Raw genomic sequence first — 22,122 nt, forward strand, 5'->3', positions numbered from 1 at the left:
CTAAAGCCAGGAATATATGTCATTCAAGGGCTATCTGAACATTCAGATCCTTGTTGTCTCCTAATAAGAAGAGAGATCCAACTATCTTAGTTCCTTAAGCTCACTGATTCTAGAGGTCTTGCAGGTCTCAGAATAGCTTCCTACTTGGCCTTCTCCTATATTCTTCTTCTTTCTGCCTGCTTGAAGGAATGAAGTTATGAACCAGGATGAATATCCCCACCCCCACATCAATCCCCTCAACTCAGACAAAATTCCAGTTTCTACTTAGTAGATATGATTTAAAGCCCTAGTTCAAAAATTTCCTTCTCATATAGCCTGAAATTCCACCAATTAAAGAGATTAATTTGGGTACTTGCATTTAAATTCTTTTCTCAACTTAATAACTATCAACCCCCTCCCCCAAATTAAATAAATAAATGAAGGAGTAACATTTTACATAAGCTCCTTAATACTTAAGAAGGTAGAACCAAATGAATTAAACAACAAACAAGATAAAATACTTTTGTTCGGTTTCCTAGCAGGTGTGTTTGATCCTCTGTATCTTTCTAGTAGTTGATTTGTTTTCATTAGCAAAAACCCCTGAAAGCTTAAGGGAAAAGCTATTGGTTATTTATCCTTTCACATAATTAAGATTCATTGAAGGAATATCAGTATCACAAAAGATACTGAACTCCGGTTGAATAGAGGGATAAGGGAAAAGCATCTGTTTAGAAAAACAGATGATGACAACAGGAGATAAAAGAGTCAGGAAAATACCAAAGACAAACATTGCCCTTAGCAATTTTATCAAGATCTCCTGGCTATCTCCCTTCTTCCCTACCACAAACTAAGATGTCATTTTCCTTTTACTGGTTTCCTAACAAAGTCCCTCTCTTCCCTCTTTTTCTGGCTACATCTTGGCAAGAGCTATATCCAAAGGAGTAGCAGGACACAACACAATTGATTTCTTTTTCCCCTATTACATTCTACCCGTCCTCCTAGCCATCCCTTCAAAGACTAATTCAAATGCCACTGACCTTGTGAAGTCTTTCCCGAACCTCTCTAGCTAGAAGTGAACTTATGGTACTTCATATTTCTCTTAAGAAATATACACAATTGGAAGTAGCTAGGTGGCTCAGTGGATGAAGAGTCAGGCCTGAAGACAGGAAGCCCTGAGTCAAATTTGGCCTCAGACTCCCTAGCAATATGACCCTGGGCAAGTCACTTTAACTTCCCTCAGACAACTTCCCTAATGGGGCCACCTTGAAACCAATACACTGTATTGATTCTAAAAGGGAAGAGAAAGGTTGTGTGTGTGTGTGTGTGTGTGTGTGTGTGTATTCATAACACACAATTACTTCTTTTATAAATTCTTATATAAACTGTGTAAATGGAAATGCATTAGAAAAATATGTGATTGATCACGTAATGTGACAGGGATGATTGGGGCTTTGATGTTAAAGGATCACTCTACTGCAGATATGAGTAACATGGAAATAGGTTTTGAACAATAATATATGTATAACCCAGTGGAACTGCTTGTTGGTTTTGGGAGCAGGGAGGAATTGATCATGAATCATGTAACCAGAGAAAAATATTCTAAATAAAAAAGAAAAAAAGAAAAAAAATTCTTATATATTATAGTCTTGTAAATTATTATAAATTCTTTGGGTGTGGGCAACAAAGGTGCAACGCACCTAACAGAGGATTTATAATCCGTCAAATGATTAAAGCCTTTCCTGAACTCAGAGCAACCACAAAGGCAACATGTCACAGGGGGAAAAGTACTGTCCCAACTCTGCCACTATTTAATTTGGGGCAAGTTATTTAATGCCCCCAATTTCAATTTCTTCCTAAGTAAAGAAGATGCTAGACTAAAAGATCAATCAGGCCCCTTTCAACTCTAAAGTCCTATGATTTTGCACTTAATAATAATAATAACATTTGGGGCTGGTAGGTGTCCAAGTGGATAGAGTACAAGCCTATCGTCTTTCTGAGATCAATTCTGGCTTCACAAACTTACTACCTCTATGACCCTGGACAAGCCACATAACTGTTTGCCTCAGTTTCCTCCATCTGTAAAATGAGCTAGAGAAGGAAATGGCAAACATTCCAGTATCTTTGAGAGGGGAAGTAGATGAATAGTCATGACAATGAAATGTTAGAATAACCACAAAAGAGTAGAGTGATGTTCAGACAGGGCATAGGGAGGTAGAACTGTTTTAAAACTATTATATTAATTAACTACATGGTTAAAAACAACCACATAATTTAAGTTTTTTCAAATATAACCTTTATTCTGTTCTTTGTGTATTGATATGTTTGTTAAGTTCATAAATGTTAAAGAATTGTATTAAAGAAAGAGAAAAATAGTGTTAAAAACATTTCAGTATTTGCCAAAAAAAACCTGAAATAGTCACCATTTAGACATTACTAAAAAATGACTAAACAACAAACAATAATATTTATACCTCTACCTAGCCTGTGAGGTAGTATAAATGTTATGGAACCATCTTACATGAGAAATTGTGAGCCAAGAGGTTACTAGTAACTTATTTCATGGGAACTGGATGGAAACCATGATTGCCTAAGGTCACCTCCAACAGGTTTTCTACTCCATCAACCACAGTGACTTATACTTACTTATTCAAATGCCTTCTATCAAGCTTTCTTTCCACTCATACCTCCTATTCAAAGTATCTTTCCTTAAATTTCCTGTTCTTTCTCAATAATACCATGAACTCTCTTCCAACTCATTATTCACTTCCACCTCCTTCTGTTATGACACCCAAGGCCACTAAACAGGTTAATGGATAGTGTTGGTCTAGAAGTCAGAAAGCCCAGGGTTCATTCAATCCCATTGCAGGCACTCATTAGTTATTTGAGCCTGGAAAAATAATCTCTCTCAACCTCAATATCTTTATCTTTAAAATGTGTAAAGTAGCTACAGACCTCACCTCATTGAGATGTGTGCTGCAAATAAGATGAAATAATATAAAACTCTTTGCAATAACTAATTTGTTATTATGCTAAGAAAGTTTTTTAAATGTCCATACACCCTGACCCATAGATCCCACTGTTACACATATCTACTTCAAGGAGGTAAAAGACAAGGGGGGGGCAAGGGGAGAGAGATCTTATATATGCATCAAGATATTTATTGCAGCAATTTTTGTAATGGTAAAGCTGTAAACAAAAACCCCACACCTCAGGGAATAGCTAAACAAATTGTGGCAAAGGAATAAAATGGAATATTACTGTACCATAAGAAACCACGAATATCAAAAACACAAAGAAGCATGAGAACTTACTTATATGAATTGATGTAAAACAAAATAAGCTGAACCAGGAATATACACACAACAAAATCAATTAAACACTAATTACAATGGCCGTTCCTATCTTTGAGAGTGGCTAGCTAAAACAATGTCCTTTAATTTGGGAGAGGGGAGGTATGGGAAGTCTAAAAGAAAAATATGACCCAAAGAATAAATATGAAAATTCACTCGCCTTTCTTTACAGAAGATGAAACTCTGGAAATGAAACATTACATACACTGTTGCACTTGGCTGCCAGGTCAGTTATTTGCTGAACTGCTTGTTTTTCTTACTTTCTTATAAGGAATGGCTCTCAAAAAGGGTTTTATTTGAAAATGAAGGTGATTAAAAGATAGTGATCATTTTTTAAATAATAAAAAACACAGTATAAATTTTTAAAAAACCTTAAAGCACTAAATATGTTGTTACTGAAATTACTTTCTTCTCACCTGCAATGATGCCTGATATTTTTCCTCAAAACTCCACTATCTTCACGAAGCTCTGCTCTCCACAAAGCTTTATTCTGCATGTTTTGAAACCTCTAAAGCAAAAAAATCTCTATTTTCTGAAAAATAGTTGAGCCCAATCACCTATTCCCAGTTTTCTTCCACTTAAATAATATAAACTTTAGGAGCAGTGGCCTCCCCTCTGCTCATGTCAATAGATTCCTATGCTCAACAATGAAGAACCTGAATCTCTAAAGACTGGGGAGGTCAATCTCATCTATGATCTTCCAAGTAAGAAACAGGTTTGAAAGCAGAACTGCTTTAAAAAAAATATGAAAAGCAAAGAGTAGGAAACTATTTTCAATCTATAGAAGATTAAGAGACAGAAAAAAAAGGTGGGGGGGAGGGGCAGCTAGGTAGCTGAGGGTTTAAAAAAAAAAGATCGAGACAGGAAAAGGAAGAAATGAAAGGAGAAGATGTATACCTATGAATGAGTACACCTAGACTCTAGCCTGCATCTTCTTTTCTCTTTCTACACCAGAAATTCTTAACTTTTATAGAACCCCTTTAGCAGTATGGTGAAGCCTATTTATTCCTTCTCAGAATGTTTTAAAATATACAAAGAAAAATACATAGAATCACAAAAGAAGTCAATTATATTGATAAAAAGATATAATTTTTCCACCCTTCCAAGTTCATAGAACTCCCCCCACCCCCACTTTGAAACCCATCCAGATACTCTGTATGTCTGTGGATCCCAGGCTAAGAATTTCTGCTCTATACCCTATCTCAGGAATCTCATCAGCTCCTTGGAGTTCAAGGATCAATTCTGGACAGCTGGCTCCAAAATGTATATATCTAAACTGTATTTCTCTCCTAAACTATAGGCCCCAATTTCCAATTGCCTACTAGCCATTTCCACTTGGATGTTCCATGGGCATCTCAAATTCGACAAGTCCAAAACAGAACTCCTTTTCTTCTAAACCTACTAAATCTCCTAACTTCCCTATTACTGTTAACCACCACTCTTTGGTAGCATAATTTAAAGAGGGGAAAAAATTGAAAAGAGAATGTGTAAAAAGAAAATAGGCCTAAGACAATCCTAAGGTACACCTACAAAAAGGGAACTGGACATGGATGACAATCTAGAAAAATGGCTACACTTTCAGACATATAGAAAGAATGGCACCACCGTTTTCCTAATAACCCAGGTTCACTATATATTTATTTTAAACAGTTGGCAAAAAAAAAAAAAGAGAGAGAGAGCTTTATTTAGTTATAACAAGGTGTTCAGCAAAGACAGACATTGAGAACCCCTTGAATTGATTCAGCTAAACAAAATTCCAGCTGTACTCTACAAATCAAACATCTGAGAATCCCTGGGCTCTTTGTAGCTGCTTTGTACCCAGGTTATAAGGCAGTGATATTAAGTCTCCCAAATCAACCATGTCTTGAAGAATGTCTCAGTACCCTTTAAGACTAGCTAACTTGCATGATGGAAGGGTTAGGATACTGTACTTACCACAGTTAATATATTATTTCTATGGATTATAGGATATTGAATTTCCTCCTGATAAAGCCAGAAAGTCTCCATTACTATTTTTTGTCTATTTGGTCTTGGCTATTAAAAAAATTTTTTTTTTGCTTTTCCTGAAACGTATTCCATTTTTTCTAGTTCTGCTTTCTCCACTTTTTATTCTTCATAATGTCTTAATTACATTAAAGATTCAATTTTAGGGTATGTCCATCAATTGGGGAATGCCTGAATAAGTTGTGATATGTAACTGTAATGAAATGCTATTGTACTATAAGAAATGATGAGCAGAATGCTTTCAGAAAAAACCTAGACTTACATGAATTGATGCAAAGTGAAAGTGAGCAGAACTAGGAAAACGTGCACAGTAACAGCAATATTGTATGAATAATTGTGAATGACTTATTCTCAGCAATACAATGATCCAAAATAATCCTCAAGGACTTGTAAGGAAAGATGCCATCTACCTCCAGAGAAAGAACTGATGGAATCTGAATACAGACTATTTCACTATTTCATTTTGGGGGGGTGGAGTTCTCTTCTACAAAATTATTAATACAGAAAAATAGTTTACATGACTGCACATGTAAAATTTATATCAGACGGCTTACTGTCTCAAGGAGAGGGGAGGGAAAGAATTTTAAACTTAAAATAAAAAAAGTTATAAAAAAGTTTTTACATAACTGGGGAAAAAAAAATCTTAAAAAAAAAGATTCAATTCCATTAATTTACCATAATTAACCAGTCATGTATTAATAGGGCATTTCAATTGGTTCCAGTTTTTTTGTAATTATATGCAAAACTACTGTGAAAATATTTGAATGGAACCTTTTTTTGTTTTTGAAAACACTCAACAATGGAATCACTGTTATTTATCTAACTTTTACTATATGTTGTCAGATTGCTCTCCAAAAAAGATTCTACAAGTTTGCATTTTCATTAGCAATGATAGTTGGGACCTGTTTTCCACCACACCACTAGGAATGTGTTTTGCTGCTTTTAATTATTCTTGCCAATCTTGTTACATAAAAAGGGCTGTGCATATATTTGTTAAAAGAACAAATAAGTGATATGGACTCAACATGGACTTCATAATTGGAGGAAAGATGAGGGTTAGAAAAGAAACAAAGATAAAACCAAAATTTTAAAATTTAGCAAAATGAGAAAAATGGCAGTGCCAATTACAAATTATTAAGGCTTAAGGAGTAAGTGCCTGAAAACTGTTTTTTCTCTGATTATTAGTGTCTCTTGGTGACCTCATAAACTCTTCCCCTGAGACTTCAATTGTCTTTATGCAGATGATTTCCAAATCTATCCAGTCATCATCTCCCTTCTGATTTCCAGGCCTGGATCTCTAACTGCCTACTGGACATCTCTGTCCATATGTCCCACTGACATTTCAAATTCAACATGTCCTAAACAGAACTACTCTTTCCATTCAAATTCTTCTTCTTAATTTCTTATTTTTATGGCAAACATTGCCATCAATCCAGTTCTGAACCTTATTGGTTATTTTCTGCTCTTCCTTTCACCTTAAATATCATATCCAATTGGTTATCAAATCTTGTCAAATCTAACTCCACATTTCTCACAATGTTCCTTTCTTTACAATTGGTTACCTTCTAGTTCAGGCTTTTTTTATTACCTCACCTGAACTATTAAAAAAGCCCAATTGGCCTTCCTGCATCCTATTCCACTCTAATCTATCCTTCACATAACTGCCCAATTGATTCTCCTGAAGCTAGGTCTGACTATGGAATTTCCCTACTCAAGAAGCTTCAGTGGATCTCAGTTCTCTCTAGAATACATACTCTTTGGCCTTTAAGATCTAGCTCAAGTCTATCTTTCTAAACTAGTTTTTCATTACTCCCTCTCACTCATTCTACGTTCCAGTCAAACTGGCCTACTTGCCATTTCCAAAATTTGACATCCCATCTCACAATTTGGTATCTGCACAAGCTCCTCTTCATGCTTGGAATGCTCCCTTTCCTGTCCATCTCTTGTAACCTCTGGTGTCCTTTAAGGCCCAACTCAGGGCCACCTGAGTTATGCTTTCTGGTGCCTGGCAAAACAAGTAATTCTCCTTCCACATAACAGCCACTGACATACTTGAAGTCAGCTATTACGTGCTCTCACCTCTACCAAGTCTGTTCTAAGCTAAACAACCCTCATCCTTTCAACTAATTATCATATAGCAAGATCTTGAAGCTCATCCCCATCTTGGTTGCTCTCTTTTGGACAGTTTCCAACTTTTCTTTTAAATATAGTTTCCTCCAGGAGAAAATAATCTCATTGGGGGGGAAAAGGGCTATTCAGTCTTCTCAGCACCTTGCACATATCAAGTATTTAATAAATACCTGTCTTTCAAGCAAGGGCAAATTTGGTAGGTATATTATAGATTAGATTTTTGTTTGGGTATAGGTTAGACTACATGATTTCTGAAATCCTTTCCAACTTTTAAAATTCTGAATAATTAGAAACTATAAATTTCTAAAGAGAGGTTGATGCTATGCCTGAAATGGTAGACAAAGTTCAAAATTACTTTAAGAAAACTGCTAGAAAGAAAATGACTGTTAAGGACTTTCTTTTCACCTTTCAAATTTCAAAGTCTTACATGCCTTTCTTTTTCTTGGGCAGATTAGTCCATATCTCTTTCTAATTAGGTCAGGGTCCTCTGAACTTTCTCACACCTTCAAGAGTGAAATAAAAAGGTTAATCCAATCTTGAGGGTGGGTGTAGTAGTAAAATGAAGTTTTAGCAAAAACAAGGCCCTTCTAAGTTATTATCAGAAAGATCTAAAGCCAAAGATGAAACATCTTTTGGATGGAACATACCAAAAGAAAAGACCAAAGAAGAAATGAAAAAGTTTTCTGTCTTTTGCATTTGATAATAGGTTTATCTACAGCAATTCTCAAGGCAAATTTCTTCTCTGCGGATACACTCTTTGAAGCACCCATGCAACTATTCAAATAATTAATCCCAAATTTTTTTCCAAATTACATAAAAACTCTATTAGAACAAAAGCAAAATAACTACCTTCAATGAAGCAGCTAATTAATGAGTTTATCATCATAATCTTGACTACTTTTCACTCTCAGTCTCTGATCTCAAACAGAAAACATCTCTTCAACTTCTTTCTGTTCTCTCTTCTGTGATAAAAGTTTTAATGCCTCATCTGCAAATCCCTCTCTCAATTCAAATATCAAGATCTCATGAGAAAATTACTGGATATGACTGTCCATGTCATTCAAAACAGAAATATCTAAAGGCCAAAGGCTCTCTTTTGAAGGAAGTCTTTAAAGCTCAGCACCCTTAATAATAACCAGTCTTGAAGAGAAATAGTTCCAAAACAGAAAAAAATTGCTCATAATACTCTTACCAGTTCATAATTGCTCATAATACTCTTACCAGTGCCTTGGGACTACATATCTGGTGGCAGTGAACATTAAAAACCATAAGAAATACAGTACAAATATGAAGTGGGTCATAGTTCCAACCTTTATTGTAATTCATTCTTTTCTGCAAGCTAATTTGTTTTCAAGCCCCAAGCTTGATAACCTACTTCATCAAACAATCACACCAATTCCAGGAAACCTCACTTACTTCTTGGCTTCCACACTCCTCTTGTTCTTCTGCTGCCTGAAGTGTGTGGGTCCGGGGGCCTAGCAAATCACAAACAGGGAAGTTACTACTATATGGAGAGGCAGCACTGTGAAGTGGATAGGACAAACCTCACAACCGTAAACCCTAAGTTTATGCCCCTCCTTTGACACAGACAGGCTCGGTGATCCTAGAAAAGGAAGTCACTTAACCTCTCAGTGCTCCCAGGCAACTCTAAGTTTCGGAGCAGAGATCCAGTGGCATTACTTGAGGGAGATTGTCACCAGGAGGTCCCTACACCAATAAAGTCCTATGTAACTGCCATCAGCGACCTCGGAATCGAATCTGCCCCCACGAGGAGGAAACCCTCTGCTCACAATGGAGGCTGCGTTCTCCTAGGAAAATCTTCACCTCACCATCCAGGGCTGGGAACGCGTCTCTCCAGCCTCCGGGAAAAGAGCAGGAAGTCTTCGTCGGCCTCGACCCGGCACCGGCCTGAGGCCCAGCTAACTGCGCCAGACGCACCGTTCCCACCCCCACCACGGAACCAGAATGCGGGGGCGGGAAGGAAGCCCGCTCTCGGGGCTCAGAAGCGGGGCCGAAGGCAGATGTAGGAGGGAGAGGAAGAAGATATGGAAGAGGAGAAGAGGGGGTGGGGATCGCGGAGGCGGCTACAGCGCTGCCCACTGAGAGCTTCGGGCCTGGGGCCCGAGACCCCGGAGTGGCCGAGGCGCCCAATCTCCCTTCCCCACCTCCCCCCACCCCCGACCCGGGCGGCCTGAGAAGCAGCCGAACGGCGCCGGGAATCTCAGTGGGGACCGCCGCAGGCTCGCAGTGAAGGATCAGGGGTTCAAGATTCCAGAAAAGGGCGCCCCCCCTCCCCAAACCCGTCTACTCACAGCAGCTACCGCAGAACGTCCGGAAGGCATCGCCCCCTCCAGCCTTTACTTCAGAAACGTCATCACAGAGCGACCCCAAGAGGCTGGAGAGGAAAAGAAAATAACGTCACGTCCGCTCCCTTCCCCCGCCCGCACACCGGAAGCCAGAGTGTCACGTGATGACGTCCACTTTTCTCCTTTCTGTATAGCATCCCTAAATATGTTCCATTGATCATAGATATTAAAGTGTAGAAGGAATAGGCTTTAGAGACCATCTAGGCAAAACGCCCTCCCTAACCCTCACCCCCTTTTTTTTTTTTTTTGCAGATAGAAAAACTGAGGATTAAAGTAATTGGTTCTAGAAATCGTAGGATTTGAACTCAAGTACACACTGGAGCTCAGGACTGAGACTGTTGGCTACTTTTGTAGTTACCCTTCTGGTGTTTGCTAGATACTCAGATTAACACACTTTATATTTACTTCATTTATTGGAAAGAAGTTAGACCCCCAGATAATTTTCTTTTGGACACAGGCTTAGGGATCATGCAAATGGGGTGAATGAGTGGTGGTGAAGGGAAAGCTAAAAGATTGGCCTGGAGAAGAGCAAAATGATTGAGTGCTTGAAGAGGATTTTCTTGGTAGCTCTCCTGGATCTTCTTTGCCCAACGCACAGAACTGAACTTCCCTCTAAAACTGGGTGTTTTTCCAAGTCAGCTTACCTGTTCTATCACCCTAACAATCTTGCTTTTGAATCTTCTGTCTTGACATTGATCCTACTAGACTTTATGACTTTATGTCCCTGGCTAGTTTAGTTTTGTTGGACTTCTTTATAGATCCACCATAGCATTCCCTTTGACCTTGAAGATGTGTAGTGGCAGGATGATAGAAAAGGGGAAATCTTGTTACTGTGCAACTGGGGATGTGAGCCTATGAGATGGTCTAGACTCAGAAATTCTGTTATTCTTTGGAACTTGGGGCATGGATCTGAGAAATGATCTAGAATAGGAAATCTTGACATCCTTTGAAACTGGGTTATTAAGGGGTGGTCCGAGTCTTAATGTTTCTGTCTTCTTGCTCTCTGGCCTCTTCCTCTCCATTTTTGTGGCTAGACCAGTTGTACCCAGAGACTTGACTATGTGCATCCCCTCAGTTTCGGAACCAGGCTGCACATGAGATGGTTGCTTGCTTGGATAGCCTTGCTGTTTGGGTGGCCTTGCTCTAGAAGCATGTATCTGTTGGAAAGGCACTGGTGGGTAAGCCACACCTAGTGCTTTCTTTACATTGAGACAGAGCCATTTTACAAGTCCTGTGGATTTCTCAGAATGATTGGTTGATGGAGCTACTTTCTGGGCCTCTGATGTCTTCCTCTTCGGATGTGGCTTTATGTCATTGGGTGTACTTTGTCTCAACCCTTCAGTTTTCTGAGTTGTGATTTTGATCTCCTTTGGGAGCTTCACTTTTTCTAAGTCAGGAATCTGTTCAGCTTTAACCCTAGCCCGGCTACCTTCATTATCAGTATCCAGTAAAGAGTAGACTTTTGTAAAGTCATTCTGCCCAGACTCTCCTCCTGCTTTTGCAACCTCTACACGCCTGCTAGGTAAATTTCGTTTGATATGAACTTGAATGGGTTCAGGGGCTTGGGAAGGCTTAGGAATATGGAAAGACTCAGGTCCCAAGTCTGTTCTATGACAGGGGCTTAGAGTAAAATTTTTCTCAGTGGCATGACAGGTAGAAACCTTAACCTTCCTCTTCTCTGATGGGTCAGACTGTGATGATTCATGTCTTGTTGACACCAAAGGTCCTACTTCTCTTTGATGCTTTGGAGTTTGGTTTCGGGTTCTCAACTTAAAGCCAAGATGAACTCGAAACTCCCCATGTCCCTCAGAGTTACGAACAAGGCGGAGCTGTGGATAGACAAGAAGCCAAGAACTAAGGGAGTCATGGAATTTGTGGGGACAGTTGGGGCCTGAACATCTGCCACATTGCAGACACAGAGGATACTTTAGGACCATTCCTTTAGTTTGGGATGGAATGAAATGAGGAGACAGTTGACTTTTTAGAAGCTGTTCTGTTATTTTCAGCTGCAGGTCCTGTAGTAGCTGGGCCTGTTCATGCGAAGAAGTTACTGGTAGAGGCCTATGCTGAGATTCAGAAGTTATCTGTGAGCTGATACCTGGTTTTTCATTCTGTTCCATTGAAGCAGGGTCCTTTTCAATATTATTCTGAGGTAGCTCACTTAACTCTGAGGGTACCTGTTCCCTTTCCTTCCTTTCCTTCATAGGTCTACTGCTGCCTTGGGCTTCTTTTGTAGTAAAGCTGGGATAGTCCTGTGTTGTATAGAATCTGCAGTGCTCTAGCTGCTCATTGGACGCAAAGTTATTCCTTCCGAGCTGGCATCTCTGAATGTTGTTAATAGAAAGTGAAGTCTTAGGAGGGGTACTGGTACTCTCTTGCTGGCTTTGGAAAACCATTTGCCTTGGTGAAACAAAATGCCAGTTAGGGACATATAGACAGGGAACTTGAGGCGGTCTTTGGACATGAGCCTTCTTGATGTGATATGCTTTCTGTATCTTAGCCAACAGGTTCTTTAATATGGAAGTAGAGGATGATCTCCTTTCCACTCTTCCCTTTGAAATTTGCCGTTCTGAGGCTTTCACTTGAGTCCCTGAAACAGGAAATTTTAGGTCTCTCCTGGGCCTTAATCCTGGGCAGAAATTATTCTTTGATCTACAAGGTAGTAGAGGAGACTGGAATAGATGCTGAGAAGTCAGCCTCAAGTGGGATAAGGAATGTGAGCGCTGCACAAATAGAGGTCTGAGAAAAGCTGAAGGTTGTACTATATTATAGAATTTGCTAGATGGTCTGAAAAACAAGGGCTTTTGAAGGACTATGTTCTCAGTCAAGTCTAAAATTGATTTCAGAATTTCCTGTGTCTTGGGGTTATAAAGGCCTTGTTTTAGTTTACTTGAAGATCCAGAACTTGAGATATGTTGAAGTGTAGAGCCTTTACTAAGATAGGAAGAATCCTCAATTGGTGACTGCAAATCTAGAGTCAATTTCTTGGAATCTATGACTGGAATTTCTGGTGTTGGAGTCAATTCCACAGAGTTCACAACTGGAATACGTGGCCATGGGGTCAGCTCCACAAAATCTTTGACTTGAACATGTGGCTTTAGGGCCAGCCCCTTGGAATCCGTGAGGTTAATCTGTGACCATGGGCTCAGATCCTTGGAATCTATGAGTTTAACCTGTGACTCTGGGCTCAGACCGTTGGAATCTGTGAGTTTAATCTGTGACCCTGGGCTCAGACTCTTGGAATCTGTGAATTTAATCTGTGACCCTGGGCTCAAACCCTTGAAATCTGTGAGATTAATCTGTGACCCTAGACTCAGACCCTTGGAATCTGTAAGGTTCAACTGTGACCCTGGGCTCAGACTCTTGGAATCTGTGAATTTAATCTGTGACCCCAGGGTCAGACCCTTGGAATCTGTGAATGTAATCTGTGACCCTGGGCTCAGACCCTTGGAATCTGTGAATGTAATCTGTGACCCTGGGCTCAGACCCTTGGAATCTGTGAATGTAATCTGTGACCCTGGGCTCAGACCCTTGGAATCTGTGAATGTAATCTGTGACCCTGGGCTCAGACCCTTGGAATCTGTGAATGTAATCTGTGACCCTGGGCTCAGACCCTTGGAATCTGTGAATGTAATCTGTGACCCTGGGCTCAGACCCTTGGAATCTGTGAATGTAATCTGTGACCCTGGGCTCAGACCCTTGGAATCTGTGAATGTAATCTGTGACCCTGGGCTCAGACCCTTGGAATCTGTGAATGTAATCTGTGACCCTGGGCTCAGACCCTTGGAATCTGTGAATGTAATCTGTGACCCTGGGCTCAGACCCTTGGAATCTGTGAATGTAATCTGTGACCCTGGGCTCAGACCCTTGGAATCTGTGAATGTAATCTGTGACCCTGGGCTCAGACCCTTGGAATCTGTGAATGTAATCTGTGACCCTGGGCTCAGACCCTTGGAATCTGTGAATTTAATCTGTGACCCTGGGCTCAGACCCTTGGAATCTGTGAATTTAATCTGTGACCCTGGGCTCAGACCCTTGGAATCTGTGAATTTAATCTGTGACCCTGGGCTCAGACCATTGGAATCTGTGAATTTAATCTGTGACCCTGGGCTCAGACCCTTGGAATCTGTGAGTTTAACCTGTGACCCTGGGCTCAGACCATTGGAATCTGTGAGGTTAAACTGTGACCCTGGGCTCAGACCCTTGGAATCTGTGAGTTTAATCTGTGACCCTGGGCTCAGACCCTTGGAATCTATGAATTTAATCTGTGACCCTGGACTCAGACCCTTGGAATCTGTGAGGTTAATCTGTGACCATGGGCTCAGTCCCTTAGAATCTGTGAGGTTAATCTCTGACCCTGGGCTCAGACCCTTGGAATCTGTGAGATTAATCTGTGACCCTGGGCTCAAACCCTTGGAATCTGTGAATGTAATCTGTGACCCTGGGCCCAGACCCTTGGAATCTGTGAATGTAATCTGTGACCCTAGACTCAGACCCTTGGAATCTGTGAGTTTAATCTGTGACCCTGGGCTCAGACCCTTGAAATCTGTGAGTTTAATCTGTGACCCTGAGCTCAGACTCTTGAAATCTGGAAGGTTAATCTCTGACCATGGGCTCAGATCCTTGGAATCTGTGAGTTTAATCTGTGACCCTTGACTCAGACCTTTGGAATCTGTGAGGTTAAACTGTGACCCTGGGCTCAGACCCTTGGAATCTGTGAGTTTAATCTGTGACCCTGGGCTCAGACCCTTGGAATCTGTGAATGTAATCTGTGACCCTGGGCTCAGACCCTTGGAATCTGTGAGTTTAATCTGTGACCCTGGGCTCAGACCCTTGGAATCTGTGAATGTAATCTGTGACCCTGGACTCAGACCCTTGGAATCTGTGAATGTAATCTGTGACCCTGGGTTTAGACCCTTGGAATCTGTGAATGTAATCTGTGACCCTGGGCTCAGACCCTTGGAATCTGTGAATGTAGTCTGTGACCCTGGACTTAATAGACCCTTGGAATCTGTGAATGTAATCTGTGACCCTGGGCTCAGACCCTTGGAATCTGTGAATGTAGTCTGTGACCCTGGACTTAATAGACCCTTGGAATCTGTGAATGTAATCTGTGACCCTGGGTTTAGACCCTTGGAATCTGTGAGTTTAACCTGTGACCCTAGGGTCAGGCCTCCAGAATCCACATTTTTAATCTTTGGCCCTGAGGTTGGTCCCATGAAATCCACATCTTGAATTGGTGATCCTGGGGTCAGCTCCACATTATCTGTATCATGTTTCTCTGGCACTGAGATTGTTGCTATAGTATCCATACCTTGAACTTTTGAACTTGAACCTTTGAGCTCTAAAGAATCTACATCTTTCTTCTGTGGCACTGGAATTAGCTCCCCCTCATCTATACCTTGAACCTGTGGCACTTGATTCTGTGGTCTTGAAGTTAGCTCCATGGAATCTCTATCTTGAACTTGTGGCACTGAGTTCAGCCCCGAAGAATCTGTGACTTCACTATGTGACTCTGAAGTCAATTTTTTAGAATCTTTGACTTGAACTTGGAACCCTGGATCCAATGACACAGATTCCATAGTTTCTAGCAAGTTTGTACTATCATTGTCTATGACAGTTTGAAGTTGTCCAGTGCTCAATTCTTCACCCTCCTTTAGGGCTTCCATTTGTTGCCTTTTATCCTTTTCTAGAAGACGAGCGGCCCTCTTCTCTATACAGAGTTCTAATTTCTTTTTTGTGTCCTCTTGTAGGAAGATGGCATTCCCTGGGATGACATACACTCCTGAGCATGAGGCATCCTGTGTAACGCGTAGGAGTCTTGACTGGGACTCTCTGTCTGCTTTAGTTGATTTTGGAGTTATTGGCTTTTTTTGGTTTGTTCCCAAATCCCTTTCCAAGTCCCTGGAAAGTAGAGAGCACGAGACATTTGAAGACTTTTTGTTGGCACTCTTCACAGTGTTCTGATGGAAAGACACAGGTCCCTGGGGTCTAGGACTTCCTGGTTTATGGCTTTCAATCTGTTCTTCAGTGATACAGTTTAGGGTTGCCCATGACTGCTTCACAGCTGTGGGTACTGTCTGATCCCTCAGTGTACATACTTTCCAGGCCATGTGCCCCTCGAGCACCAACCGGGCTGAAGGTGATAGTTGAATTGGAGCCCAGACTGAGAGTGGGGGTCTCTCATGAAGATTTGAAATTTTATGAGCACTGTTTCCTACCCCCTTGTTTGTTGTCTTTTTCTCAGGTCTGAGAGAGAGCTTTATGGTTCTGAAAGTTGGAGAAACTACCAGACGTTGGGTAAGCTTTCTCTTTATGTGGAGCTCCAAAGAATTCTTGGTCTCTATGGGGACCCAGCTGTCCTCTTCCTTCTCCACTTTGGTGTCACTGAATTTCCATCTATGAATGTGGTTTCTATAGGTACATTTGTCCAGAAAGATATTCTTCCCCCTGGTATCATTTTTAGCTTCAGGAAACAGAAAAGGAGGCAGAGAGAAGACCTGTGCTTGTCCAAAGTATTTTTTAGAGGGGAGTGGTACACTTTGGCTCCGGTGTTGTAGACTATTGCTAAAAATATAGGCAAGGGATTGAGTTGCACCAAGATTGGTATGAAGTGAAGAAGTTTTCTGGATTCTGTCAAACTCTGGGAAATAGCCCTCATAGCATGTCAGGGCTGGTGAGTCCTCAGGCCCATTAGTAGAAGAGCTGGAGGAAGGAATTGAGGACATTTGTGAAGAGAACGATAAGTTCATGAGGCTGGATCTGAGAGAAAGAGAGAGAGAAATATAGTTATCTGCTGTGGAGTAGAAAAGGGAAAAGTAAATGGGGTAAGGATGGACATTGCACAGAGCTCCTTTCTCTCTCATTATAGAGAGGGAAAGGAAAATTTCCTTTCCTACGTTTCAGTCATCTATGTGGCTAGGTCCTCTCTCAAGAAATGAGAGATAGCTTTTATTATCTAATCAGGGAGATGATGATCATTGTCAACATGAAATTTGGATGCCTCAGTTTACCCCTGCCCTTTGAGAAACCCCAGTGCCAGGCACACCTGTTTTGGTTTGAACTATGGGCTTTAAGACTGTTTGGGGACCCTAGTGTGGATGGGAATTTGTGGACATAGTAAAGGTTAAGTGCCTTTTATTTGTATTAGAAGCTCCCCTTGTTAAAGTCCCCTCTCTGAAACCCAGCTTGTGAGTTTGACCTTTGCCTTCGATTTGTTACAGCTGACGGCTTTCTAATACCCTAGCTTCTGGCTTGCAGAGGACTGCAACCTGTTTGGGGTTTGTCTGTGCAGGTTTTCCATACCTAGTTCTCCAGAGGGTATAAGGACCCCCAAGTTCTGTCCCTCTTTAGGGAGTTGTCAATCTAGAGCGATTGGCCTTCCCCGAGGGAGTGGGCACTTAGCACAGTGTTCTCTCCTAGGGCGGAGTTAGCATTGGAGCTGGCATTTAGTGGGGGGGTGCCTTCTTCCAAAGGGATATGGTTCCCAGAGTCCCCAGGGTGTGAGCCCTGTGTGGTATTTAGCGCCAGACTCTGTGTGGCAGCTGAAATATTGAACCTATCCCTTTCCCTGATTAAAGAGTTGTTTTTCTGTCTACTTTGGTAGTTCTGTGTTATTTCCAAGTTAATGCTATGATATTCCCCATGCTCCCTTTGATGAGAGTACCCACCAAAGATCTCATTCCAGGTGCCCATCCCTGCCCCCAACCCTAGAGGTGCTTTTCCCTAGGGTGGTCGCCCCTGACCTTGCAATGTCCAAGTGCTGGAAAATATGCTGGAAGCTTTTATCCATTGACCAGAGAGTATAATTCTGGGCCCAGCCCACAGGAAGACCTGAAAAACTGAATGAAATAGGTGCCAGTCAGTAAAACTGAAGGGATAAAAATGGCGATAGCTAGTATCAAGTATAACTTGTGAAAGCTCTTAATGAACATAGTAGGGGGGCAACTAGGTGGCTCAGTGGATAAAGAACCAGATCTGGAGACAGAAGGTCCTAGGTTCAAATATGGCTTCAGACACTTCCTAGCTATGTGACCCTGGGCAAGTCACTTGACCCCCATTGCCTAGTCCTTACCACTCTTCTGCCTTCGCTACCTGTAGCGATTCTAAGACTAAGTTCAGGGTTTTAAAAATAAAAAAAATAATAATAAAGAACATAGTAGGGGAGGCTTGGGAAAGGACTATGGATATGGGGAGGCTAGGAAGCCATACTCACCAGGCCAGATTAGCTCCTGTATATCCTATCTGGACATTGTCCTCCCAATGTGGAAGTGGAACTAGGAGTAATAGGAAACAATGTTAGTTAAGGGGCTGATGCCTTTAGGATTTTGTATTTTTTAAACTTTAGGGTTTGTTTAAAGCTGATGTAATCTAACACTTTCATTCTGGAGATTATAATAATGTCTTGCATTTACACAGAGCTTTAAGGTTTGCAGAGCAAACCTTAATGTAGTGTTAATGTAGTGTTAAGCTTCAGTAACAAATTTCATTTGTTCCTCACAACAACCTTGTGAGATAACTATTTCATGTATTATCCTTACTTTTTACCATTAATGACACTAACACTCAAAGGTAAAGTAATTTACTTTGCTACTTAGTAGAAGAGCTAAGAATAGAATCCAGGTTGACAGTTACTCTCCCATGCATGAAGTTTTAGTGTTCCTTACTACTTCTAGGATAAAAGCATTTAAAGTCGTTGACAATCTGGTTCCAGCCTAACTTTCCAAACTGATTTCCCATTGTTTCAACTATTCTACTTCAGTAGTGTCGAACTAAAAAATGGATTTACTGGGGCAGCTGGGTAGCTCAGTGGATTGAGAGCCAGGCCTAGAGATGGGAGGTCCTAGGTTCAAATCCGGCCTCATCCACTTCCCAGCTGTGTGACCCTGGGCAAGGCACTTGACCCCCATTGCCTACCCTTACCACTCTTCCACCTATAAGTCAATACACAGAAGTTAAGGGTTTAAAATTAAAAAAAAATGGATTTACTAAACTATAGATAAGAATCCCTGCAGGCTGCATATCAACTCAGTTTTTAAATGTAATATCTTTTTTGTTTTGTTAAATATTTCCCAATTACATTTTAATCTGGGTTGGGCTACATTTGGAAATGTTGTGGCCTATATGCAGCCAATGGGACCTGTGTTTGACACTTCTGCTCCATGGCACAGTCAAACTGGCCTACTGTAAGTACCCAGTGTTATGTCTTCCTGCCCCTGTGCTGACCTGGGTTATAGATCTATCTCCATGGCAGGAATGCTCTCTTTTACTAGCTTCCTCTGTGGCTCAGATTAAATGCTACCTCCTCTAAGAGAAGCCTTTCCTAACTCATCCAATTGTTAGTGCCATGCCTAATCCCCAAATTACTTTGTACTTATTTTACATCATAACTGTGTACATACTGTATGCCACCAATGTACCTAGAATAGGACATGACAAAGTAGAAGTAAGCAGTCATAAATGCTAATTGCTTTGAACCTGGTTTCCAGTGCAGTTTTTCATTGCCTCTTCATTCCCTTAATAATGCAATGAGGAGAGGAACCTTCAGAATGAGAATCCACTATGTAATGGATTTCTTTTTCTCCCACTCAATCACTTTGGACTTTAAGGGGAAAGGAGAGAGGAAGAAATGGGAAGAATGCAAAAGCTATTTGTACTCCCTCAGATGAAGGGATATATTTGTTCAGCTATAGAAAGAAAAATAACAAAAGTGTGAAATGACCACTTCCTTCCCCTCTTTAGCTACTTCCACAGTTACTGAATCTCTACTAGCCCCTTGCCAGCTTCTCACTCATTCTCCACCACTCAGGTCCCTAAACAATTTAGCTTTTATTTACTATACAGTTCTTCTTGATGAATCAATAAGGATTTTGGTACCTTTTGTGACATCTTGGGTCCCTGGAAATCTTAGCTGTTTTAAAGTCTGAAAAAACATACACACACACACAAAAACAGTCAGTTAGTGAGGTACGGCCAAAGAGAAGGGGAGATCTTAGCCCTACCATATCTTACCTTAAGGTGAGAAAGACTGATAAGGAGGTAAACAAAGAAAGAAAGAATCCCAGAGAGTCAAAGAGCTAGAACAAGTCTTTTACCAAAGATACCCTCCCCATATTTCTGCATTTGCCCAGGATTGGGGCAAGGGTTGTAACTCCATGTACCTCGCTGAACTTGGCTGACAATAGCTCCTGCCTTCGAGCCCCAGGTAGCAATGACCAGACCCCAATGACAAGGAGACCAAGTAATAGAAGGAGACTGAAAGATGGTGGCAGTGGGGGACCAGGCCCCAGGATTGGCTCCATCACCCCACCCCATGCCTCCTTTCAGTCAAAGAGCAACAGCTTGCAATGTAGTAATCTCACATGACATCATAATGAGTATTCCAAGTTGAGGTAGGACAAAAACTTGGTTCTTGCCTTTCCTTTATTTGGTCACTCCCAAGGCCTCAGCTGTATCCTCTCCCTATGGTGACCAGGAGGCTTTCTATTGCTTGCCAAAACTCAAGGGAAAAATACAAACTTTTTCAGCCCAATGAACAATCTTCCTCTGAGTAGGCTCTAGAAATAATAGGACAAAGTGTCCAGAGACAACATTTCAAAAGAGCAAAGCTTCTAAACACTGTACAATTCTAATGAATAATCTTGTTCTGAAGAAGAAATAGGGGAATTAGGCTCCTTTCATTAAATTGGTGGGGAACTATGGGTATGGAATGATACAGCATCAACCTAAGTCCATGGTTGAAAAGCTATGGCACATGTGCCAGTGGGGGCACTCAGAGCCCTCTTTGTGGACACATGTACCATCACCCCAGCACAGAGTTTGCCAGAGTTCATTACTAGGAAGGCAGAAGGACGTGGGGCCCAGTTCCTCCTCTTCCCCTCTCTATGCATGCCTGAGGACATTTCTCATATCACCCACCTCCTAAAAGGTTCGCCATCACTGGCCCAAGTCACTGTGTCAGTTTTGATGTCAATTTTTCTTTGCTACATGAGAAGGTTCATTGGGGGAAATGGGAGAGGTATATTTGGAAATGACTGTGAGGCAAAAACAAAAGACATTATCAAAACTTTTTTTAAAACTCACATTTAATTTTTTTGTTAATAAAGAATTGTAGAATGTCTCTGTAGCTTTTAAGTCAATTTTGGGAATGTTCCTTACCAGAAGACCCAGACAAAGGATATTTTCTGAGAGATTATCTATGAGATTTGGACATTGCTGATGTTGTCCCCCTAAATGGTACATAACCTCAAAACTGTCCTTGTAAGAATTGTTCCAAACCTCTTCTTTACTCCTCTTGCCACCGAATGCATTATGGTTGAAACTGTCTGGATTTGAACTCAGGAGAGGCTTTATTTCAAATGCTTCCTCATGGTATCACCACCATTAGGATCTATTGCTTTTTGGAGTTTGAAAGTAGTAGCTATTGTCAGCCAGTGATTTGACCAAGAGCCAATCATTTACCTCTCTGAGGTATAGTTCCTTAGCTGTACAATGGAGACAATATGTACAGGGAGTACCATTTCTCCTGGTTGTTTTGAGCATCAAATGATATACAATCAAGTGTTTTCAAACATCTGACTCATAGAACATTCACTAAACACCTGCTTTGTGAAAGACATTAGCAGGGTTCTAAGAGTACAAGGATAAAAAACAAAACAAAACAAAATCAGACCATGTCCTCAAGGAGCTTACATTCCATTTAAAGCTCCATACAAATGTCAGAAGTATCTCCTATACTTCAAACTATTTTACTAAAGTTGAAGCCATCCAGTATAAATGTTCTCAGTTCCTCTTTCCATTCTCCTATTCTGAGTTTCATTACCCTCTCTTTTCTAGTTCCTTTTGGTCACCCCACCAAAGCCATCTTGTCAGGAGCTTAAAACTCCCTCTGTCCCAGAATCAACATTGATCCTGGGAGTAATATGAAATATGATTCCAATGACTCCAAATTACTGGAGAATTATGGGAAATTCACTATTCGGAAAATTTCCTAACTCAATCTACTTCTCTATATTTAGATGATATAGGCAGTATACATTTCTGTGATCATCTGGTTTGCTGAACTTAGGCAAGAGAAACTGTCAAGGGCTACATTATCAGTAAGTACTTGTTTAACCTCCTCCTGCTTCTTTTTCTACTTTTTTTGTTTTTTTTCCTGAGGGATAGTCCCATAGTTTCTTCTTTTAAAAAAGTATCACATTCATAACCATTCATCTGTTTTAGAGAGAAAAGAGGAAGGGGAGAAGGATGAAAGTGAGTGAGAGAGAACTGAGAACCTATAAAATATGTGTGTA

General features: G+C 40.9%; 2 protein-coding genes across 2 annotated transcripts in view; both read right to left on the reverse strand.

The window, feature by feature from the left end:
* Nucleotides 1-9,836, reverse strand: part of ZNF512 (zinc finger protein 512) — a 31,369-nt gene extending 21,533 nt beyond the window's left edge. The window contains exons 1-2 of the mRNA XM_044663711.1: nt 9,776-9,836; nt 8,880-8,938 (exon numbers count right to left, since the gene is read on the reverse strand). Coding sequence (XP_044519646.1) covers nt 8,880-8,938; nt 9,776-9,805 — 89 coding nt within the window. The 5' untranslated portion in view covers nt 9,806-9,836. The remainder of the gene's footprint in view (nt 1-8,879; nt 8,939-9,775) is intronic.
* Nucleotides 9,837-10,656: 820 nt separating this feature from the next.
* Nucleotides 10,657-20,130, reverse strand: C2H2orf16 (chromosome 2 C2orf16 homolog). The gene is made up of 7 exons (XM_044662845.1): nt 19,990-20,130; nt 19,706-19,751; nt 18,045-18,105; nt 17,575-17,670; nt 14,903-16,591; nt 13,003-14,821; nt 10,657-12,960 (listed from the first exon to the last, which is right to left on the reverse strand). The coding sequence occupies exons 1-7, from the start codon at nt 20,128-20,130 to the stop codon at nt 10,657-10,659; spliced, it is 6,156 nt and encodes a 2,051-aa protein (XP_044518780.1).
* Between the last annotated feature and the right edge of the window lie 1,992 nt (nt 20,131-22,122).

Source organism: Gracilinanus agilis, chromosome 2, assembly GCF_016433145.1.
Source record: "Gracilinanus agilis isolate LMUSP501 chromosome 2, AgileGrace, whole genome shotgun sequence".
In the NCBI taxonomy this organism is placed as follows: domain Eukaryota; kingdom Metazoa; phylum Chordata; class Mammalia; order Didelphimorphia; family Didelphidae; genus Gracilinanus; species Gracilinanus agilis.

What these genes read in the sequence shown, in the direction of transcription:
- C2H2orf16 (XM_044662845.1), bottom strand. Translation starts at nt 20,130, where the DNA reads ATGGAGCCAATCCTGGGGCCTGGTCCCCCACTGCCACCATCTTTCAGT. An exon ending in TGTCAGCCAAGTTCAGCGAG is followed by an intron (nt 19,752 to 19,989) that starts GTACATGGAGTT and finishes ATGTTTTTTCAG; the next exon opens with ACTTTAAAACAGCTAAGATT. An exon ending in GTCTGAGCCCAGAGTCACAG is followed by an intron (nt 12,961 to 13,002) that starts GTTAAACTCATA and finishes CCATGGTCACAG; the next exon opens with ATTAACCTCACGGATTCCAA.